At 52.5% G+C, this 18,362-nt stretch overlaps 1 protein-coding gene across 1 annotated transcript; it reads right to left on the reverse strand.

Annotated features, from left to right (window-relative positions):
- Positions 1-1,223: 1,223 nt before the first annotated feature.
- KLF9 (KLF transcription factor 9) lies at positions 1,224-17,437 on the reverse strand. Its single transcript, XM_083818814.1, has 2 exons — positions 16,765-17,437; positions 1,224-4,793 (listed from the first exon to the last, which is right to left on the reverse strand). The coding sequence occupies exons 1-2, from the start codon at positions 17,300-17,302 to the stop codon at positions 4,564-4,566; spliced, it is 768 nt and encodes a 255-aa protein (XP_083674940.1). The 5' UTR covers positions 17,303-17,437; the 3' UTR covers positions 1,224-4,563.
- Positions 17,438-18,362: the final 925 nt, after the last annotated feature.

Raw genomic sequence — 18,362 nt, forward strand, 5'->3', positions numbered from 1 at the left:
AATAATTGTACTCTACGATTCAGTTGGGCTGTGTTTAGGGTCACACTTCCACATGTCACTGCTGAAATCTTACAGTCAGCATCCATGGAGGCGCTTCCAGTCTTTGCATACCTTGCCTATTCCAGCCAAGATTTACATCATTCCTGGAAAGACTATTCTGTATAGTGTACTAGATCTCAACAGTTGGAAACGTGCTCCTCAGGCTATGGCATTGTCTACACTTGGAAGATTTTGGTAGCTTTTCCAACTAGAGCACCAAGGGCAAATATTAAATACTTTAAGGTGAAGACTAAAAAACACATGGAACATCCTTTATGATGGGAATGCAGTGGAATAAGCTCAGGGGAATGAGCCCTCTGTCCTTTATTCCTAGAAGCAATGACAAACTAAAAAAAGAAAACTGTGGTGAGTTTGTTGTGCTTGTCTTTTGGCTGTCCAGCCAAGGACAGAAAGTTCCAATGCAGTATCGAAGCCAAATGTGCCTGCGATTTTAGTTCTAGATGCAGAGGGCACACATCTACCCCTCTGTCTCTGCCCACGGTGCCACAGGTTACATGTTCCCTTGGTTCCAGGGACCCATCTTGCAGTTACACCCTAGTGTGGTTCCCAGGTGCCAGGTTTAAGTGCTCACGCACCAAGTTAAGTTAGTTTGTGTAAGGAGTTGCTTCTTGCTAGTCCTGACTGTAAACATCAATGAGTGTTTTGGTGGAGGGCTCCTTGCCTTTCCGGCCGTTGGAGGCTGCACGGCTATGGTGTTTTTATTTCCTTGCCTCAGTGAACTCCCACAGACCTTTGGAAGTCTCAAGGCAGTGGCGCTGGGTGTACAGGCTGCAGCATCGTTAGCTCACGGAGCAGCTGTGTGGTGCAAGGGAGAACACCAGTCTGAGCTCAAAAGCTACTGAGCAGTGGGAAACCTCGTAGGTGCTGCGGCAAATGCGTGCAGGGACCCTCTTTCTCCACCGCAAGCTGTCTCTGTCGCTGCAGTAGTGGGAGAAGGAATCTCTCTGAAAATACTGGGGAAAAGTACAGAAACAAGACCTATGCTTAATAATGACAAGCAAAGCCGGGACCTTTGAAACTAGTCCATATGCCGCTTAGCTCAGGGATTTCACTGTGTGCAGCAGAATTTTTTAAAATAATTATCTAAACTGGATGATTACTTGGTTGGTTTATATTGATTGGTTTACGTGATCACTCTTTGACTCCAATCATTCAAAACAACCTTTGTTTTTTTAACTCATTTTTTTTATTTTGACAATATATATATACATATGTACAAAAACATCTATGCCTACTTTTTTTTTCCTTTTCTTTTTTTTACAATTTCATATGATTTACAAAACAGGACAGCAAAATAACTTATAAAGGATACGAATACTGTACAAAAATAAAACCGATTAAACTGTTGGAAGTTTGTATCTTACAGTGTTACAGATCATGAATCTGTAAAACAGCATTTTGAAGAATGTGTCCAGTCTGGTGTATGTTGAACTAAGTCCATCTGCAAACTGAAAACAGATCTGTCATAAAGGTTATGAGAAACTGTTTTGAAAAAGTAGTATGTCGAAATATGTATAGCTATACCTTTAAAGCCGTGACTTCACTACAGTAATGGGCTTTCTTAACCAAGGAGAGGAGCTGTCCTAACTTCAGCACTATTAAATATTTCCAAAATAGTACAACAAGTATGAACGGTATTAGAGAACCCGATTTTTCCTTTTCTTTTCCAACATTTGCAGCACTCTTTGAAACTTAACTTGAAGATGCAGAAAACTAACCTAGAGTTTGTTTCATGTATTAGATCCGTTGTTTGCTTTTAGTAGAAGAAAAACTAAAATACCCAAATGATCAATACAATAAACCGAAATCTCTAAACCTGATCATTCCCCACGTATTCTGTTAGTGGTTAAAGAATCACATTAGTCCCGTCTGTCCTATGCTGAAATACAGCATACATTAGAGTAAATTGGTTACGGCTTAGGAAGGTTTTTTTCAGAAACAAGATCTTGTCACCAGTGATAACGACATGAGTTTGTATGTCCCTTTGTTCCGTGGACCAAGGTAACTCCCTGCCTGTTAATTCTTTTAGAAATAGAAGAATTAATGATGATAGATGCGCATTCTACCCCAAGTATTGAAGCTGGGATCCATGAATCTGGCCATTTGCTTCCACATGTAGGTTAATCCCAGTAGCTGTGACCAAACCATTTATCTATTGATTTAGGAGCTGCTTATCAACTGTGGCTTCCCATTGTGGTTGACAGCACGTGAGGGTGTTTTGTACTTCACAGGACCAGGCCTTACTATTCCCAGTACTGCATTTGTCCTACAAAATGGCAACAATCCAGACTGTAGGACAGACTCAAAAAGGTTATTGTGATCTTCACAGAGAAGAAGGAAGATGAATATGCATGCTCCGTTCACTCTCACTGGGCTACACGTGGCCCTAACCCTGCTTAACAAGGCAGCATTAACAGTACTGGTAAGCGGAACAATTTCTGTATTTCTATATCAGTAGAAATACTGAGGCTACCTATTTTTTGTTAGGAACTCAATTTGAACACCAGAAATTAAAGTTTGGTTTCTAAAATAAAAGTTTCACAAAGCTGAAACGGAGGTAGAAAGTGTGCTTGGTTTCCTGATGTCTTCACTGAAGAAAACACATCCCTTTTTACTCCACAGACTGCTCAATATCCCTAATGCCTTAAAAGCAGTTCTCTTCACATAGACAGAATTTATCAAGAACTACACAGGTAAAAACACTATATGCAAACTGATTTCTAATGCTGAAAGCCTTATACAACTGTAGAAGAAAATACTCTACTCTCTGAGCTCATTTTTTTTTTAACATTTGTTTCTAGGAAGCAAGCTTTTTATCAGTTAAAACAATAAGATACGGTAACTGCAGCTGTACTAACAGGATCTTTATGTACAGAATTTTACAGGATGACCTAAATTCATCTGCAGTGGAAACACTTCGGATTTCAGTGTGATTACTCCTGAGATGAATTGGGCCCTAGGTCTCTAGAGTAGGGCTGCACCTCCCCTTCCTCTTCTGGAGGAAAGAGTAAAAACAGAACAGCAGAAGAATGCTTCTGGAAGAAATGTGTAAACATAATTATCCCCTTATAGGTAGCTAGGAAGGGAAAAAAAAATCACTGATAACCTGGTATGGTGCATGGTTTTAACGTGAAAAAAGATGAAATACATAATGACCATGACTTGGAAGTTCAACTTCAGTCATCTTTTTGCTCCTTTTAGAGAGCAAAACATAGCTTTAAGTTAAACATAATATTGCCTTGATCGGTATTTGGTGTGTCATGCATGACACAGGTATGACTGCAAGGTACTTAGGGAAGCTGATGCCAGAAGGAATATTGTGACACACCTTGTGTGTTGTATTTCCAATTAGCTCATGGTTTTCCCTCATACTCTACAGAAACAGTGATCAAGAGATACGGGAGCCCTTCTGAAGTGCTCTTTACAATAAATTTAACTGTTTCCATTAGCGCTCTTAAGGAAAGGTCTACTCTCTCCATAAGCACACGGAACTCCCATTGGATGTGGCAGGAGTTAGGCACGTGTATGAAGAGAATAAATCTTTAAGGCAAGTGTATGAAGAGAAAAAACTTGTAAAAAAGTTTATAATATATATATGTCAGCAGTTTATAAAGATGGTAGCTGCTGTAATCCATCCAGTCAAACAAAACACAGCAGAATAACGAACTGTTACTGGCATTTCTCTAGTACAGTACTGTATTTATTGACAAATGAAAATATAGATCAATTGAGAGACGTATGTTTCTGCCCTCGTCCCCCCCGCCACGTTTTGTAGGCTGACTTGTATTTTTCCAGGTAACTGAATAACAGAGCTAAATACACATATGGTCAGAAAATGACTGAGTGGTTGTGTTGGTGTTTTTTGCTTTAAGTATCTGCTTGAATTATACATGTTTTTACTGGAAAAGTGCAGCTTATATTCAAAAGTATAGTTAATACAAAGAAAAATTAAAAAGACCCGTTTGCTTTAATGGGTCTTCTTGAGTATAAATTCACCTTATTTCAGTGTATCAATCAGATGCTATTAGTAACATGTAATGTTTCTCTTAACAGTCTTTTTAAATGAAGGATCATTCTGAAATATAGAAGTAAACCCACTTCTACAATGTGCTATGGATTTTATATCTGAGAATTACTTATGTGACTCGGAAAGTGGTTTTACTCGACAGACTCTAAAACACAAGCAGCATTACATTGTTCAACAAAACATGTTCATGACACAGCAATCACAAAGACCTCAGAGTCACGCTACGGTGGTGTCACTGGCCGGACCATCCCGTGAGACGTACGTTCGCCAGTCTCAATGCGCCGAATGGCAGAAGGCGGTGGTCCCGTCCTTCTGCCCGGAATCCCCTTCATCAAGACGGCTGCTCCCAGCGAGGGGGAGAGCGTGAGTGGGAAGCACAAGGTGCTTATGTTCTGAACACCGGCTACAAATGCTTGATCCCCAGTTGCCGGACGCACCTTGCACCCCCTGCTCCGCTCCCCGGGCCGGCCCTGCATTCACAAGGAGCCAGAGCTGGACTTTTTGGATCGCTTGATCATGCTGGGGTGAAACTCGGTGTGGCGGCGGGCATGCTTCGTCAGGTGGTCGCTCCGCATGAAGCGCTTCTCGCAGAGAGGGCACCGAAACTGCTTCTCGCCGGTGTGGGTGCGGTAGTGCCGGGTCAGCTCGTCGGAGCGGGAGAACTTTTTAAGGCAGTCGGGCCACGTGCAGGGGAACGGACGCTCGCCTGCGGGGAGGAAAGGACAACAAGGTGTTTAGGGAGGGGGGCAGCGTGCTGCCGAAGGGACATGGCTCTTGCTTTATGCCAGGGCGCCGGGGTCTGCCGAGCTGCTGCCGACTCGCTTGGCAGGTTTCAGCCTCACCACCCTCAAGCCAAAAAACCCTCCAACCGCACCAAGCCTTACACGACCCCAGTGGATGAGCCCTGCCCGTGCCTCCACACTTTTTATGTCAAACGCACTATGGTAGTTTGAGAGGAGTACACCATTATTACTCCTCTGGCGCTTCCATTCTACTGGATAAAATCGTCCACAACCATTAGAAAAGCAGCCAAAAAAAAACTCACCTACAAGAAGTACTACCTGCCTGGGAAGGGACGAGAGGGGGTAGAGAACTGGGAGAGCACTGCAGCCTTGGGGCTGCAAATCTGCAGAGCAGAAAGGCTGTGCCTGCCGGCAGAGGTCCTCTGCCCCCCCCCCTCCTCCCTTCCCCTGGGCTGCCCCAGCAGGTGGTGGTCTCCCCTCAATCTCCTACATGTCCAATCTGAGGACAGGAAAACTGTGATGTTATTTGCAGCTCTATCAGTAGAAACGTTTGCTGTGGTGGTGAAGAGCCAAACCAAATGCCTTAACCTAGAACACCTTTGTTTTAAAACCAAGGGTGTGAGGAGCAAATGATACCATCATCCTCCTGGCACCCCAGATCCCTGCGGCTCAGCCCTGCGGGCTGCCTGGACCTTGCGCACAGCCACGGGCCCAGTACCGCCCAACCTGCAAAGCTGACTACTCCATGTCACAGAAGGAAATCAAAAAAGCTCAGGATACATCATGTACCAGAGCCATTTGATGCCTTAATTCCTTTTCTCAAGAGCCTCCTGAAGGGAATATAAATGACAGCTATGTGACAGCTATTTATAGTCAACCATGAAATACAGAAACTATCCCAGGAGATTTCCAGCTTGGAAGAGTTGGAAAGAAATTCAAGAGCTCCGGTACTTCCTGGTACGGTGCAATTTGGCACAACACACAAGCTCACTTAACATTTGCAGATTGCAAGAAAAGGAGTTATTTACAAGGAAGTGTGCTTGGAAAACTCCCCAGACACAACAGCCTGGACAAAAGACTGAAGACTGGGATGAACAGTCCAGCAGCCAGGAAGACGACCATGAGCAGAAAGTACAGCAGAGCTCTTGGGAGGAGAATGGGGGTGTGGGGCGGGGGCCAGGGGGCTAGTCTGCTGGCATCCAAGAGACGCCACACCAAGGAGGATGACAGCGGGACAGATGTGCTGAGATTATGCCACACAACCAGCCCTGAAGGCCTAGTGAAAGTCTCCGAAATAAAGCAGACACTGTAATGGCTTAAGCTTCCTATTATGTGGTGCTCCTTGCCAGGCAGACTGCTCTGTCCCATACTGACAAGCTTTTGGTTCAATTTTAGGCAGATGAGCAAGACCGCATGCATCAAAGCAGCCTCTCAGGCCAGGCCAGCCACAGCACAACTGCTTCTTGCACGTTTTCTCTCCTCACCTGGCGGCGGTGCTTGCCCTTGGTCAGGGAAGGAGAAAGCAAAAGTAGCACAATGCCAGCCGTACCTGCATGTTAACCCGGAGGAGACGGAGCTGCAAGCTATCCTGACCCATGGAGCTTTATTTTATTATTTTAAGTACAGACTTCCTGCTGTATTCCTTTAAACATGGCTGGAAGCCTTTCTGAACAACCACTGCCTTTGTGAATGAAACTAAAGCTGTGCATTCACTCACACGTGCACGAGGGCCATGGCCATAGCTACGAGGCAGTGCAGCACCAGCAGGCGCCATGTGATGGTCTCACAGATCTCATCTGCCTTTGCTCTGCCCAGTGCCTGCACTCGGCCTCCCAGGCAAGCATTTCACTGGTACTACTCTTTTGCTGTCTATCTCATGGTTTCTGTCACGGCTTCATGAAGCAGGCAGCAGTGGGAGGTGCAGAAAGCTTTCCAGATCCCTAGGGGACGTGGGAGAAGTGCTGTACATCATGCATGTGTGGAGGCATCTCATATATAGCTCCATCCAGAGCACTGGAGGCAGCTCAGGCATCTTGACCCTTCCCCAGAAGCTGCATTCCCATCATCTGCCTCGGGACAGCTCTTCAGCCTGCCAAAGTGCCTAACTCATAGAGACCAAGAGAGAGACTGAGTACCTAGGCTGGGTAACATGGATCTTTGGTGCTCAGTGTCTACTTGTTAGGCACTGTAGTATGCAAACCAGTTGCTCGAAAGCAGTGTTTTATTTTCAATACTCGCAGAAGGGAATTAAAAACAGAGCCTGCTTTCTGGTTCCTCCTGAAACGCACGGGGAGCGGTGTGACCTCCGCCATCGCTGCCCGGCACAACCACTTCACCTGCCGTGGGGAAACGGTTGAGGTGCGAGGCATCCACGAGGCTATGGGCTGAGGCAGCACTCACCCGGGATCCCTCACATCGGTTCGCAGCACTGCAGTGCCCAGACAAGATCATTGCCCCCCAGGGAGCAGGGGGAAACAGCTTCCCTGCAGAAAACCCCAGCCATGGAGGCCTGAAGGCCGCAGGGCCTTGCCCGGTGGAGGCATGCTTGGTGCTCGGGGTGCTGTGCGCAGTGGCTGTCACCAAAGGACACGGACTGTCACACTTCCTGAAGCATGCGAGAATGGGAACCCACAGCAGGCCACCTTCTGCCACCGAGTACAGCGATGGAAAGTGATCTCATCACCTCAGCGGTACGAGCTCCAGGAGGCTGTCACAAACGCTTTGGAAACGCACACATGAAAAAAAAAAAAAAAAAAAAAAGAAAGTAGGCCAGGCATAATCCGTGACACCAGGAAGTGTTAAAACTCAAAGAGCAGAGAGACGAGGGGGAAGAGAGAGACTTCTCCAGGCCCTGGGTGTTTGTCTCCGAGCCTGAAGATCTGTTCTCCTCGGTTACAAAGCCATAACCCATTGCATGAGCCCAGAGAGATGGTGCTTCAGCGACCAACTGAACAGATGCAGCACAGTGGTGGAGCACAAATTTGGAAGGGTTTTTAGGCAACACAGAGATGCCTGATGGCACGCGATGACAGTGCACTCAGCAGAGCTGGACCTTGCAGTTGCTGGTTATATTTGACATGCTATTTCTTAAAGCAGCAGAGGAGCACACAAGTGCAGAGGCGTGCTGTCACAACACAGAGCTGTGATGCCCATAGTGCTGCCTCCACCTGGGGACGTCCCTTTCTGTGCCATGTCTAAGCAAGCCAGAAGTATTTTTTCCATATGATTTTTCCCCCTTAGTTTTGGGAGCAGTATCGCCAAGGCTTGAAATGAGCAAAACGAACCATTAAAACAGGGTGCTATTATGCACTGCTGCCTTTGGTGGCAGTATGCTACTTTGATTTTAAGACATGCCTGAGAGGGAATTTCTATCAATCGGTGAAGGAAAGGCCATTGATGGATCACAAGACATTAAAACTGTGTGCAATAGAATCTGACCGCAGAGATAAAAAGTGTAAATAATTCTCTTCACCAGACGTATCCACGGCAGCTTACAGATTTAACCACTGAAACAAACTGGTTTACAGGAATCGACTCATCTGCAGCATTCCCGTTCTTTGTCCTGTTTGACACCAGGGGTGCAGCGGGAGGCACAGTTTACACTGAGATGGCACAACAGCACAAGCTGATGTTGGCTGTTCACAGGCCTTCCCTGCTCCTGAGCCCTGACTTGCTTTAAATCCCACATAAATGTGAAGGCCGTTGCAGATCCTTTCGAACTGTGCTCTCTTGCTTCACCCAGTCTTCTCTCTCCGTTCATCCTCCCCACTCTCCACTGCATGTGGTTCACTTCTTTTTGAGAGTTTAAACTCTCTATCTAGGCTGATTTGTAAAACCCGAGGCAACTCAATGTTATTCTTTTTCCATTTTATTCTGACTAGATGGAAAACTATTTAGCTTTTTGCCCTGCCCAGAGACATTCCAGATTTTCCCACATGGTAGTCTTGTACAGGAAGAGTTTCTGAAAGAAAGAACATGGAGCGGGCATTAGCAGACTCATTAACAGGGCAGATAGGTACTGGTATCCTGACTTGTTGTTTGCCTTCTCACTAAAAGTGCTGATTTAGATGTGGATGGATGACTGAGATTAGGAGCTGCAGTTTGTATTGGCTTTAGAAAAGATGACTTCATTCAGGCAAACGAGTGATAGAGAAGGTCTGGAGTGTCTTTTCTGTCCCAGGGGAAAAAAAAAGTGCTGCGTTTTTTTGACAAAGCTGAAGACAAAGTTGATTGTCATACACTTGAGCTATTCTCTTGGCTTTTAACAGGGCATGTCCTAGGAGCGGAGCAAACTGAGTTTCTGTGATGAAGTACTAATTTTAAGAGAATTACTAAATCGCTTTGAGCACTGACTTTATGGAAGACACTCAGAGACTGCTGTTGGTGCGGATGGAAGTCTGGCCAAGATGAACGCTTTGCTGGCCTTGTATTGTTTTTCTGGCTGACAGAAATGAAGTTAGATGCAGCCATGAGTAGAGCCTGGGATCTACGCTAGCGAACACAGAACAGTTTGCCATCAAATAATGATGATGATACTGCTTCACATATTAATTAGAAAGCCAAATGGACTGTAGCTACACCTGCAGGAATGGACAGCTAATTAGACACCCCTGACTGACCTGCATATTAAAGAGGAGACCACTGGGAACATGGTAGGACTGCTCTGCCAGCTATTCAAAGCAGCACCTACACTAACGTACCAAAACTGAATAATGGGTCCAAGTTCGACTTTTGGGATGTGGTGCCTGTGCTTGACTCCCACTCTCTCTCTGGCCACAGGACACGGCACGGCTAGCCAACATCTCCTGCCACAGCAACACCCACCTCTGCCTGTGGCACCTGCCCAAAAGCCCAGCCATACGGCATGACAGCAGGGCTGACCCGTCCTGTCAGAGATGAGGGGGGAAAGACTGAGAAGGGAAAGCACACAAACAAAGAAAGCTCAAAGAATGATTTTTCTTTTTTCCATCAGGCAAGAGCAAAACTACTTAGGAAAACAGGACTGCCATTTGCAGGAAGGCAGAAGAAAAAATAGGGGAAAAAAAAAAAGCATTCCCACAGCTTCAGTGGGCATGATCAACTCCTTATGATTCAAATTAAAAAAAAAATAAATCTATACTTTCATCTTCTGAGATCCTCCTGAACCCCTGTGGCTGCTGGAGTTTGAACTTTCCAAAGCAATCTTGGTACCCTGGGAAGATCTGGTCCTGAACATCAATTCTTGACTCAGATACAACAACGATAACTCTTCTCTCCACAGCCCTCTTCTGTGACCCCACTCAGCCACCACTCCTGAGTGTCTCAGTGTCTCCTGAAGTACCACAGGTCCTGTAGAAGAATAAGTGTCAAGAACATGGTCCAGCTTATTGCAGGAAAAAAAAAAACAGTAAGGGCAGTCTCTCCTTTTTGCCACAAGACAGCTGTATTTCAGGCCTCTTTTTTCCTCGAGTGTCATTGCTTGCCCCACGTACCTGAAGGAGCAATTTCCAGTGAGACACTGGATTCTGACCAAGTGTCCTCTCGCAAGGTGTTCTGACGAAGATGGCTCTTACAGACATCTGTACTCCCAATTCTGGGCTGACAGACTTTCAAACTGCCTTTTTGCTTTTCCAAGACGGGTATTCCAGAACTGGAGTGTTAAAACACAGAGCAATCACAGGGTAGAGATGCTGGTGAGAAACAGCACAGAGCAAGTCCAGCAGAGAGGACACTAGGTGCAGAACAAGGGTTCCTGGAACACTTCGACCATGGCCAGCCAGTCTGGCAAGAAGATCAGACGCTGCCTACAGGATAGACGATGGACAGAGGGGTTGCACCAAGGGGTGCACCAGGACTGCACACCACAGGACAATTCGGGTGTTAAAATGCTGCTTTCAGCATGTTTTTACACTGCTGTGACATCCTCAAAACCACCACTCAACAACTGCTTGTATCTGCAGGTGCCTGAGTCTCTTTCAAAAGAGCAGATGCAAAACCACCTGCTAAAACCCACCACTGCTGAGCGCCCTAGCTCGTGCCTACAGCCCAGCAAGATGCAGTCCTGCCACCGATACACCTTATAACAGCACCAGGTGTAAGGGGTACGCCCCTGCAGCCTCCCTGCCAGCACCCCCTTCCTACAAGTCTTGCTTTCTGCGATTGTACCTCCTTGTATCTGTCAGTCAGGGAGGGTACCTGGGATGTGAGAGACCTCTTCAGGTCTCACCAGAGAGTTAAACACACACTTCTCATAGCTGAGAGGAGTGTCCTCAGCAGTAGACTCCTGGGTACTTGGAATAAGCTTCTGACTCTTACCCTTTTCTATCTTACCTCCATTTGAACTTCCTGCATCTCACAGTAATACTTAAACATTAACTGAGCAATGGAGGGAGACCAACTCCTGCTCTGGTGCTCAGGGCACTTAGCTGGGATTGCAGAGCACTGGACTTGGGCTGCTGTCCTGTCGGAGCGATTAAGTACTTGCTAAGGGGGAACAGCTCTGACAGAGGAAGGAGCAGAAACTCTCCCCAGTCAGAGCGGCCTCTCTCCGAACGCCAGCAGAGCGGGGACCTGGGAACGTGTCTTCCAGTGACCACAGCCATTCCCTCAGCTACCGAGCTGCTGGATACCGCAGTACTGTGGACTTTCCCCGCTCCTCCCCCCTAGCACAGAAAGGAACAGCTTGGCACGGGCACTTTGCGTCAGGAGGAGGTTTGTGCCCTGGAGAAGCCCCCCTCTCCAGCCGGGCACCAATTACTGGCGTGCTGGCATGAGGGCCCCGCGCACAGCTGGGGCTCCCTGCCTCTCCCCGTGCCCTCAGGTGGCAGACGAAGGACTCTCTTTGGCCTCCACTGGGCGACCTGGCTCTTCAGAGACCAGCGCTGCAACCGTCTGTGGGGCTGGACCAAAGCACCCACGGCCAACCTGTCTGTAGGGTCTGTCGGGGCCAGGTGGACACGAGCCCGTCTCGCTCACTGCTCTCCGGAGACACGTGGGAGGGAAGTTTTGTGGTGGCTGCCTTTCCAAACTGCTCGCGTGCTGCTGAGGGCAGTGCTGGAGGCCGGCAATGCACACAGCCACTGTGCTTAGCGCACACCCTGACTAAACCGAGCGTGTCACTGGTCTCGTCTTCACATGCATTCGGGAAGGTAATTCTCATTAATCTAGTGTGAATTTATTAGCCAATAATTCAGCTGACTCTTCCCTCAGGTTGAGGCATTTATAGCCAGCATTCCCCGGCTGTTCGCCCTTGCTCGACGCTGGACGATGAACTACGCATCACAAATGCACGTTACTGGAAGCTGCCTTGCCATCAGTCCGGCCTTTCGGCCTTTGCCTGCCTCCTCCCTGCTCCTCCAGCCACGGGCCTGGGGGCTCGGCGAGGCGAGGAACGACAGCACGGTGCAGAAGCACGGCCGCCCATGGTGGGGAATGGTTGTTCCCACACGGATCCACGCCGCCAGGACTGCGAGACGTGCAAGCTAACAGAAGCAGCTGACACCTACCGCAGGGCCGTCAATGCCACAGCGTGCACAGCAACAGTGCGCACAACCCGGCAGAGCTGCCTTCCCAACACATCCCTCCAGAAACGGGAGTCCTGTCCTGCTCACTGCTTCTGTCCTACACATCTTTAAATCTTCACTTTTGGTTTGATGTAACCCGTACACACCTTTCTGGGGTGCTTTCACACCGTGACACACACGCTTGCTAAGTGTTTGTATTTTTAAAACTGGGAAAATAAAAACAACTGAGCAAACATTGAACTTAATCTTGAGGATCTATGCCTACCTTACTCGGCTGGCAGGGCTTCCAGTCAGTACAGTCATGTTTCTCCAAGACCTGGAAGTCTGCCTAGCAGAGCTCTAGCAATTTACACATTTTGTGAACCCTTGAGAACGGGGGTTTCAGATGGAGGTCTGGTTTTGGCAAAAGTGTCCTGCTGGCTCCACTTTCCTGCTCTTCAGTCTTTTTTTAAAAGGAACTGGCAACGTGACATTGCATGAGCTGGGAAAGAGGGGCTTAAAATGCTAAATTTCAGATTACGCTCCCATAAAACACCCAAAAAAGCGCTCGGCAGGCAGAGGATTGTCAACCTATCATCATCCGTACAGTCTGTCAAGCTAGCGATAATCTAGAACACAACTAACAAAGCAGCACAGTCAAAACCAAGCTGATACGGGGGCTGGATCGACACCATCGCATCCAGATCACAGCACGAGGCAGCTGCAGCGCTCATCTCCCCTTTCTACCAGGACAGCTCCTGAGCTTCGCTTTGCCAAACGCCGACCCATGGCCCCACGCCTCTGCCCACAACCTGCTGCTGAATCTCCACTAGAGCCAAGAGCCAGGGGAGCTCCGGGGTCTACCAACTGCCTGATGTCAGGAAACTCTTTGTGTGGTTCGGACCTGGTCTCCACGGTGGAAAAGCTGGACAAAAAGCCTGGCTGACAAGGCAGGACTTCACGCACGACTGCTGGTTTTTGAGTGCCTAACCTCTTCATTAGAGGCAACTGGTGTAAACGTGAATTTCTCTTCAAACCACGACACCAAATGTTGAGAAGCGTTTGGGATTCACCTCCCCAGGCAAGTGAACTCCCGTGGGTCCCGTAAGAGGCACCGCATGAACCAGCTTCATGGTACCCTCTCTGCTCCTAACCAGGAGGGCCTGTTCTCGGCAGCCACAAGCCCTTTAACTGGTTGCATTCACGCTGTAAGCAAACGTATGTTCCTTAAATTAAGCTTCTCCTGACAGTTTTTCTGCTTCTGCCTTTCAGTATCTCGCTCTTTGCTCCACGCTCCCTGCCCTGCCCTTCTGACCGAGGTGGCTTGTTTGCTCTCGCCTGCCTTTCCGCATTGCCTAAGGAAAGGCTCCCTTCACATCCTTCTCCGCTAAGCTTCCTACTGCCTCCCTTCATTTTTGAGGCTCATAATAATGCTGCACATTACCAACCATAACCAAACCTCTGAATCAAGCTATTCCGAGAAGACCCTGAATTTTCAAGGTAACCTTCTGTCTATCTGCTGCTATTCATTGCTTTCTTGTGTGGCACAGACGTCTGTTTTCTCCTGGCCTCTGCATTGCTTCCAGGGCTCTGGTCTTGTTCACATCTTGACGATGAGCCTGGGCCTTTTCCTCTGCTCTGGAGGCCCCCAAAGGAACACCTGCAAGGCGTGGTCATACCCCCTCTCATGCGGAGACAACGCTCCTGTAATCCCTGCCACTGCATGCAAACTTCAGCTGAGTTTGCATGTCCCGTGCTCCCACAGCACTGTCCCAGGAGGGACGGGATGGATACTTCAGGGACCAAGGTAAGGTCACTTTGTAGATCTACTCCTCCACCTGCCTTCCTGACAAACAGCTTTGGCTTGTGAGCTGGCAGGGTCACCACCACGCTTTTCTACATGAAGTGCCATGCACCTCAGAGCTGCTGCTGGAGGCGGCCTGCACAAAACACTCAGCTGGACCAGCGCTCCTGCTCAGGACCTCGGAATTTAAGTAACAACTTCCAAGCTACTTTTGCATAGCAGTGATGAGACAGGCAAGGCAATTTGGTAATTTCTTCGTTTCGGCGACCTAGGTAGGATGCACGGTGCCGTCAGCAGACTTCCTTGTTAAAGTCAGCACGGCAAGCAACTTCTGATGGATGGCCAACCTGGGTCTTCTGGAAACTGAACTACACTCAAGGGCCCAAACTTCAAGAAAACAAAGATGGATACTTTTCATTTCTGATGTGGGGGTGCCTCTGAACCAGCAAGTTTAAAGTGTGATTAATAAGATCCAGACCTCCAACCTCTGGGCATCAAGTCTTTGGTCTTCTACTCTTCCACCTTCATTTGGTATTTCATGTCTCACTTTCCATTAGCTTACCAAAGTTGTTCCAATGAGCTTTTAGGTTCCAGCATTACACAACACAGACCAGCGCTTTCCAACCCGCTTAGTGAGTATCCACGAGTACAGGCAGGTGTTGCCACAAGCACGCTCGTGGGTGCGAACAGAAACAGTAAGTCGAGATCAAGAGATTGAGGGGTAAGTATTAACAACTGAAGACCAGGAAGCCTCTACCAGTGGCTGTGCACGTACTTCGACCAAGGGCTGCAAAGCAGCAAGAAAGCAGTTTGGTTGCCCGATGGAAGTGATTCAAAAGGCTCAGAAATGACAGAAATAACTTGATACAAAAAGGGAAGAAAACGGTACTGAGGAAGGAGGGAGTATTAGTGCTCTGCAAAAACACCGCTATGAATAACTCTGGCGATCCAATCAAGCCCCACTGTTGCTAAGGAATTGTTCTGCCATCTATAACGATAATTAGCATTAGCGGTATCATTCAGCATTTCGGTTAGCTCCAATTAACTGCTCACATTAGGAAGCTCTGAAAGTTTATTACCGCTGCATGTTTGCAGTGCCCTTAATCACACAGGGCTACCACGGCGGCACGTTCGCGTGCCCGAGTCAGGCGTCTCGCGCCCGGAGCTCAGGCCCCCCGCGCCCCAGAGGTACCTGTTGTAACGCTGCCGCTTACCGCAAGCCGTGTGGGCTGTGCTGTACGTTAATTTGCACGTCGGCACCCAGAACGCTACCCCGGCCGACGTCTATTTCGGATCGGGGTGGGTACCTGAGCGCTGGGTAGTAGGTGGAACCGATACTAGCCCATTTCGTTTGTCACTCGCGAGCCAAATTTTTGCGAGGCGTCGGTTACATCCAGCCTCCGAAAGAGCACCGGAGCTCAATCCCCGAGCTGACAACTCAGCAAGCCCTGGCACAGGTCCCGGGGTCGGGCACGGGGCACCGCGGGCCGCCTCCTTTCCGGGCTCACCGCCACAGCCAGGACCGCCTTACGGCACGGCTCGGCGGCCGAGCCGCCCGCGGCAATCCCCCTCCCGACCGCGGCAGGTCCACACCGGCGGGGCAGGGGCAGGGGCAGGCGGCCAGCCCCAGGTCCCGTCCCACCGAGGCAGAGCCGAGCCGGAGCTCGCCCAGCGCCCGGGTTCGCCTCGCGCTGCCTCGCGGCGCGTCCCTCCCTTCGGGGGCAGGTTCGCTTTGTGCTTCAGGCCAGTCCGGAAAAGGACCAGACAGACCCGTGCGAAGCACCGAGATAAGCCCCGCCGAGGGGCTTCTTCCCCCGACCCTCTCTGCCTCCCTCCCGTCCACGGGGAGCGGCTTTCGGGCAGCCCGGCGCGCTGCGCCCTGCCTCCAGCCGCGGCTCGGACACGCGGTGCTGTTTGCTGAACTCAGCCCCTCGCACCGAAGGGCTGAAGAACGCCGAAAAATGATATATATATATATATTTTTTTTTTTAAAAAAGCCCACGACCGACCACGACCACGGCCGCGGCAGATACGCCTTACGGCCGGGCTGCCGCCCCGACACACCCTCCGGGGCACCCGGGGCGCCCGTTCCCGACGGCGGCGGGGGGACGAGCCGGGATGGGACCGCTCCGCCGGGACAACACCCGCGGACCCCGCCTGCCCCCGGTACCGGGTGTCCCCGGTGCCTCCCCGCCCCCTCCCCGCATCCCCGGCGGGGGCGTGCCAAGGGCACCGGCCGGGCGCGGGGCGCTGCGGGAGCGGGGCCGCCCCCCGGCGGGGCTTCGCTGCGGCCCCCGGGCACCCCATTTCCCAAAGCCCCCGGGTCCCCACACCCATTTCCCCACACCCCCGGTCCCTGTCCCCCCGCTGCCGCAGACCCGCCTGGGGGGGGGTGTCACGCCCCCCCCCCCTCCCCCCACGTTCTCCCCCGCGGGGACCCCTGCCCGCGGTGCTGCCCGGGGAGGGGTCGGAGTGAGATCAAAATAAAAAAATAAAATAAAATAAATAAAAATAAATGAGGGAAGAAAGGAGCGGGCGGAAAGGGGCGGGCGGGGGCGGGGGGCGGGGCGGGAGGCGGCGCGGCGCTGCCGGCAGGGTTCACCCGAGGACACGCGGCTCCCCGCGGCCGCCCCGCCCGGCGCGGCTGACCTGTGTGCACCCGGTAGTGCGCCTTCAGGTGGGAGGACTTGCCGTACACCTTGCCGCAGCCGCTGTACGGGCACTTGTGCCGCTTCTCGGCCGACAGCTTCCCCTTGCCGGCGGCGGCGGAGGCGGCGGCGGAGGCTGCCGCCCGCGGGGGCGGCCCGGGCGCGGGGCTGCGGGGCGGGCTGGAGCCCGGCTCGGTGGCCGCGTCGCTGTCGGAGCCCGCGTCGTCGTCGGGGCTCTCGAGGCTGTCGCTGCAGACCGAGGGGGCGGGCAGCGGCCGGTACTTGTTCAGCTCCAGCAGGCTCTTGGCGATGGCCAGCAGGGCGCAGTAGTCCTGCCAGGCGTCCCGCGGGTCCCGGGCGCCCGCCTCCCCCTCGCCCGCCGCCTTCAGCCGCGGGGCGGCCCCGCTGCCGGCGCCGCCGCCGCTGCCGGCGCCGCCGCCGCTGCCGCTCCCGGCGCTGCTCCCGGCGGCGGCGGCGCGGTTGGAGATGGACACGAGGCACTGCGCCGCCACGAAGTCCACGTAGGCCACGGCCGACATGCCGCGGCCGCGCCCCGCGGGGGGCCCGGGGCCCTCAGCCGCTGCTCCCGGCGCCGCTCCCCGCCGCTGCCCGCCGTCGGGCGCCGGGGGCGGGGCGTCCTGCGCCGAGCGGGACAGGGCGGCGGGGCGGGGGGCGGGCGGCGGCGGCAGAAGGGAGCGGCGGCGGCGGCGGCGGCCCGGCGGGGCCGGGGCTGCGCGGGGGGAGCCGAGAGCAGAGCGCCCGCCTGGCGCCGCCCGCCCCGCGCCCCGCACGCTCGTGCCGGGGAACGGCCGCGCCGCGTCCCATCACGTCAGGTTCGGAGCCCCCCGCCCGCCCCCCCGATTGGTCAGCGGGCAGGGCCGGACGCCGTGTTTACCTTCTCCCCCCCCCGCCCCCGCCCCCGCCCCCGCCCCGGCCCGGCCCCTCCCCGCCCCGCCGCTCGCGGGCGCCTTTTGGCAGGGGGCGTGCCCGCCCGCCGGCCCGCCCGCCAATCGCCGCGCCGCCTGCGCCTGCCGCGTGCGAGCCCGCGCGCCCCGCCGCGCCGCCTTAAAGCGGCGATGGCGCCCCCGGCGCGGAGCCGGGCGGGTTGAGCGGCCGGCCGGGAGCCCGGCCGTCCCAGCAACCGGGCGGCCAATGGGAAGTGAGCCGGCTGACGTCACTGCGCGGCCCTCCGCCAATCGCAGGCGGGCTGCGAGGGGGCGCGCGGCGCGCGGGGAAGCCGCCCGGTGGCCACGCCCCCGCCACGCCCCCCTCCCGTGCGCCCCGTCGGGGCCGGGCACGGCGCTGCCCCCCCCAGGGCCGCACCAAGCGGGCCCAGCCCGGCCCCGGCCCCGGCCCGTTCTGCCGGGCGGCACCGGGGCAGCGCCCGGCGGTGGTCTCGTCCCTGCTGCCGTACGGTGGTGGGGCCTCGCAGGTCCCGTGTTAGCGGCAGGGACGGGCATCTGCGGGATGGTGCTGAGCGGGAAGCGCCGGTGGCTGAGCGCGCCCCGGGCAGGGCGATGAAACGCTTGGTGTAATGGTGGTGGTGGGGGGGTGATGGTGAGGTTGGGGAGGAGGGTGGTGATGTTGGAGATGATGGTA

The sequence above is a fragment of the Anser anser genome (assembly GCF_964211835.1).
Source record: "Anser anser genome assembly, chromosome: Z".
Lineage (NCBI taxonomy): Eukaryota > Metazoa > Chordata > Aves > Anseriformes > Anatidae > Anser > Anser anser.